At 44.1% G+C, this 5,611-nt stretch overlaps 1 protein-coding gene across 1 annotated transcript in view; it reads right to left on the bottom strand.

The window, feature by feature from the left end:
• The window catches only part of LOC109531359 (homeobox protein Hox-C10a-like), a 52,207-nt gene extending 48,261 nt beyond the window's left edge, over positions 1-3,946 (bottom strand). Inside the window, exon 1 of the mRNA XM_019895626.1 lies at positions 1,485-3,946. Within this exon, the coding sequence (XP_019751185.1) occupies positions 1,485-2,139 (655 nt within the window). The 5' untranslated portion in view covers positions 2,140-3,946. The remainder of the gene's footprint in view (positions 1-1,484) is intronic.
• Positions 3,947-5,611: the final 1,665 nt, after the last annotated feature.

Below are 5,611 nucleotides of genomic sequence, written 5' to 3'. Positions count from 1 at the left end.
CACACACACACACACACACACACACACACCAGCAACCAGCAAACTCAGAATTATGCTTTAGACATAAAACTTACATTGTTGCAAACTGATGCATGAGGTGTGGATCTCATTATTACCTCTTCACAACATAAATACAACAACAATAATAATAATAATAATAATGATGATTATTATTATTATAATTATTATTATTATTATGATTATTATTATTATTAGTTGTAGTAGGAGTAGTAGTAGTAGTAGTAGTAGTAGTCGTAGTAGTATCCCTTTTCAACACCGCTTGACCAAAGGTCACGGGTGGTGCTGGAACCTATCCCAAATGGCTTCAGACAGAAGGTGGGATTGACCCTGAACTGGTCGCCAATCAGTCACAGGGAACACATTATTATTATTATTATTATTATTATTATTATTATTATTATTTTGTAGTTGTTGTGTCTCAGGACAGGACTGTCTCGCTCCAACAATAATATTCATGATAATTAAATGTAGCTGTACGTGGAGAAAGGCTCTTATTTTGACAAGCGAACATACTTCCTGCTCCAATTACCTCTGTTTAGAATGCAATTGCATCAAATTACGACGTCAGCGCCTTCCTTTATTATGGTTACTTTACTGTCGGTGTTGGACCTCAGACTGCCATAAATGTTTTTATTACTTTGGTGCACTAGAGCCAGAGGGCTCTCTATTCTCAAATACAAAAATAAAACAATTGTGGCTCTAGTAAAGCAAGACATTAAAAAGCGGTGGGGAGTGCAAGGAAGCATTCTGTTCGGTACCATACGTACACAAATACACGCACTCACGCGCACAAAGCGCAAGTTAAAATAATTACCCTACTGTGGACAGTCTTAGAACCACCAAAACATTTACATCCTCATGCACGCAGACACATACGCACGCAAGCTAGAAGAAAAAGCAGGAGAATATACGTAACTGATCGATGCACAATAGCACACTTAACTCATCAAGCTTAATTAATGATGAGTACTACATAAATGCTCTTGTCTTAACATGGAATTGTTTGTGTTCAAGTTGGAAAGAAGTGAACGCTGACTTCGAAAGAATGTAAAAGCTGCTGAAACACGCTGTTGTGGCTGCAGTGCCACAACGGTAACGCATTAAGTACATCTTCCTAGTGGTATTATTTAGACGTATTGGCTGGAGCTTTTTCGTCTTAAATAAACCATAGCACGGTGATTTTTAGGAATTGATAATAATGAAGGTGCCACGTTTTAGGTTGACGGTACAATTTCGAGGCGAAGATTATGACAGTTTAAAAGTAGTGGTCTGTAGACGAATGGCATAGTGTGTGTGTGTGTGTGTGTGTGTGTGTTTATATCATGATAAGTGCTCTTCTCACAGTGTCACACATTAATGTAAAGGTGTTAATGCCCCAGGATGCTGTTGGGTGAGGTTGAAGTCTGCATTATTGGGCTATCTCGCACTCAATCGTTTGGGGGTCCAGTCAAACGTGGGAGTACCTTTGAATTGCACATCCGAGTCCTCCGAGCAGCTGTCACTCTTGGCCTTCTGCTTAGTGTCCCGATCCTCGTCATCATCCACCTGGCCGGCTTCCCCGCCCGCGCTCTCACGGCCCGAACTCGGTTCGGCCGCCGCGGCCGGGAGACCAAGAGGCAATCCGGAGGGGGCCGGCCGAAGCCGTTCCTCAGCGCCGTGCACCTGGAAGACGCCGCTCGCCTGGGGTCGGCAGCCATTGTCCCCCAGCCGGATGTAGACGGCCGGCTCTGCTGTGTCTCTGTTATGATTGCCGTCATCCGGATAGCGGCCACAAAACGCCTCCTCTTTGACGTGGCACGGTTGTAAACACGGGGCAACAGGTTGCGAATCCCCCCCGGACTTAGAGCTCCGGCTCCATGTGGCCATCTGCGCCGGCAGGTAGGGCCCGTTGTGGAGGCTGGCGAGCGGCAGCCCGTCCGCCGCGAGTCCGCCGGCGGTGGTCTTGGAGAGGCAAGACGGGGCCAGCTTGGCCTCCGTGTTTCTCCCGCCGGAGTAGCCGCAGTCCACGAACATCCCGGGCCCGTTGGAGTAAGCGTCACTCCTGTAAGATGATGATGATCCTCCCATTAAGGAATCCATCAGGAAGTTGCCGGCCGCCATGTTATTGGGACATGACATGGTTTTAGCCCCGGTGGTGGATCCTTCCGACACAAGAAAGACAGGAGGATGCTGACATCTTTTAGGAAGGAGGGGGGCGCCAAAAATATATCAGCAACATAATTATGGATGCTAGGAGACGTGGTCATGTGACTTTCAAGACCAATCGCGGCATGGAAGTGGCCTTGATGCTCCAGACTGCTGTGACGTCAGCGCGGTCAAGTTGGGAAGGGTGAAGCTTCTCGGGTGGAGCACGAGTGACACCCAGTGGCCACGTGCGGCCCAGCATGATGAGGCCCACCGCCTGCCAAACAAAGGCGGGCTGCCTACGCTCCAGGCAGTTGGACTTAGCGCTGCGACCGCTCGGCTTTTGCGGCCATTTCTTCGCCCTGAAGTTCAAAACACGAGCTTTTGCCAAAGGTTTTCCGTGCTTTCCAAAGAACCAGCGTGTTGGACACGACTGATCGACGTTATCATGTTCCGTTTGTTTGTTTGTTTGTTTGTTTCTGTCACCAAACGACGAGGTAAGATTCGATTTAGAGGGCGAATACGCAACCTTTCTGCCGGCGAGCGTCAAAACACAAGAAGAAGCAGAAGACTCGATGTTTTGCTTGTACTCCTTGACCTACTTCCTCTTTGCAGAAAGGCGCGTCATGTTTCATGACCAATTCTGTGTACATCCCTTTTTCCTTTTTCCTCCACTGGAAAGGTTTTCGTTGAATTTATTTCTCCATCTGAATCCAGATGCATTTTTAAGTCGACTAAAGATCTACTTAAAAATGTATCTGACTCCAGGGCACTTTATTGTGTACAACCACTGGACGAAATAGAATAGGGGAAATTCAACACACCCTATTTTCTGTGTAGGTATCACCATCTTAAATCGATGACTATCAATTCTTATTATTGTCAGTTACATTGATGAGGTATTTTTTGACCACGCGAGTTGAAACAAGGTAACGAATTTGCTGTTTGATAAACACACTAGTCAATGAATGGTGGCCTCGATCCAGCGGTGGTATACTGCATTTTTATTATAAGATCATTCACAATATAATTAGGATCAGTTATCTTGGGGGATAAAATAGCATAATTGCTAATCTGGTTGTTGTTTGTTTCGCCGCTGACACAATATTTTACAACCTCGTAAATAATTCACAGAACACATGAAATAATTGAGCCATGCTTATGTACACTCGTTTTATATTTGATGAGCAATGTGCTTTAAATTTGGCGGGCATATCTTTGAGTAATCTTTTCATTTGGAGCCGCTGTGAATTGTAATTAAATGATTTGAAAATAAACAATTTCTCCGACTGTTGTAATGTTGTTGTCCCGTTGAATCGAGTTAAACTGCATGATGGGTTCCTTTGTTTCGTTGTACCGAAAGTGACAAAACAGCTTGGGTTGAGAACCGTTTCAGTAGCGATTTGTCGACCCACAAATGTGGTGGCGTCCCGCTGCTCGTTGTGTCATGTGCTGCGTGTTCAACAATGTGCCAAGCACATGACGCCGTGCCGGCAGAAAACGTCGCCCCCGCGTCTGTCGTGGACTTTGCAGCAATACTGTACAAACAATACGCAAACGCCTTGCTTCAACTAACATTTTCTTTGCATGCACCCGAATTGCAAAAGAATTGTGCGAATAAAATCTAGGATTACCGAGGTCCAAACAATTTCAACACAATAGCGAACAGAAAGATGGGAAGCCTTCATACAAGCCTTCATTTTGTACTTCAGTTTGACATATAAAAAAGATTCATCAAAATTCACGACAGAAAATTGAGACTTGATTTTGAGCTTTTAGCTCTGTGAAATAAACGAAAATAAGACAAAATACCCTCTAAATATCTGCCTTGTTTTCCCGTGTGCCTGAGAGAGCGAGAGAGAGAGAGAGAGAGAGAGAGAGAGAGAGAGAGAGCGCGTAGGGGCTGAAACTAATCACAATGAGCCAAACATATTTACACTGCTTGAGTTAAGACGGAAATAAAACACACACACACACACACACACACACACACACACACACACACACACACACACACACACACCGCAAATCGACTCCTTGCCTCCAAGCTAGAACTAAAGAAAAAGATTTTGAGCAGCAGGATCAAGTTAAGAAAAGACAGATTCTGGAATGTGACATGCACATGACGGTCAAGTTGTGTGATGCTTCACACTTGAGCTACTCATGAGACACTGGACACACTTAAGTATGTGTGTGTGTGTCTGTCTGTCTGTTTGAGTGGGAGGGTCTTTCCCCCGATTTGATTGAAATAAAATGCTTTTAAAGGCAGCAGTTAGCACAAACCTACAACAAACACATTCCTACCCACTAGACACACAGTGTACACATCTACATATACACACAAATGCATACCTATACACACATATATTACATAAAGCATGGTGTGCAAACACAGACAGACAGATCTCTATACACACACACACACACACACACACACACACACACACACACACACACACACGCGCGCACGCACACGCGCACGCACACACACTTAAATATACGGTCACACACACACACACACACACACACTGTGTGTGTGCTATTTTATTCATTAATTCATGTCCTTGGTATTGTTTGGCACCTTGGTGACATCATAAGTCCATACGTCCTGACGCAATAAGTTGGGATGGTAGGGCTCTTTATTGACACGTGTCGGAAATGTAACCTTGCACTTGCATTGCTCGGGGCGTTTTTCCACAGTAAATTCAAGGGCCATGCATGTATGGATGTTGAGAGCTGCAGGACAAGGTGCGGCCCTCAGAGTGTGTTTGCATGTTTGCGTAGGGTGTTTGTCACGCCAGGCCACTCATTTGCTCCTGCAGGCAGCACGACTCTCCCAAGTGGATGTGTGCGAGCAAGCGTATGCTGGGCGTCCGCTTTCATGCTCCATGTCGTCCTCTGCGTACGGCCTTCGTTAAAAAGAACATTTTGAAATTTTGAAGCAGCACACAGCTGCAGTACCACACCACTTCCTCAAGAAAACCGAGAGCCTTTCACTCAATTGAGTGATACACAAGGGAAACTCCACAGTTTTACTAAATGTAAATGAATACGCGTTATTTGTGGACCAATATAAGATCAAACTGTTTTATTGGCCCATGCAGAAAAGGATAGGTGCTGGCGTGTGAGCAATACACCCAGGTAGAAGAGCATTCAATAGTCTACAACACTTTAGTATGAGCAAAAGAAGAAAAAGTCACCAAACAAATCCATTCAATTTCTAATGTACATTATGTCTATCCATCTATCTATCTATCTATCTATCTATCTATCTATCTATCTATCTATCTATCTATCTATCTATCTATCTATATATCTATCTATCTATCTATCTATCTATCTATCTATCTATCTATCTATCTATCTATCTATCTATCTATCTATCTATCTATCTATCTATCTATCTATCTATCTATCTATCTATCTATCTATCTATCTATCTATCTATCTATCTATCTATCTATAC

The sequence above is a fragment of the Hippocampus comes genome, unplaced genomic scaffold (assembly GCF_001891065.2).
Source record: "Hippocampus comes isolate QL1 unplaced genomic scaffold, H_comes_QL1_v1.1 scaffold113, whole genome shotgun sequence".
In the NCBI taxonomy this organism is placed as follows: Eukaryota; Metazoa; Chordata; class Actinopteri; order Syngnathiformes; family Syngnathidae; genus Hippocampus; species Hippocampus comes.
Note: the sequence above shows the minus strand (reverse complement) of the source record. Positions and strands in the feature narration are given on the sequence as shown.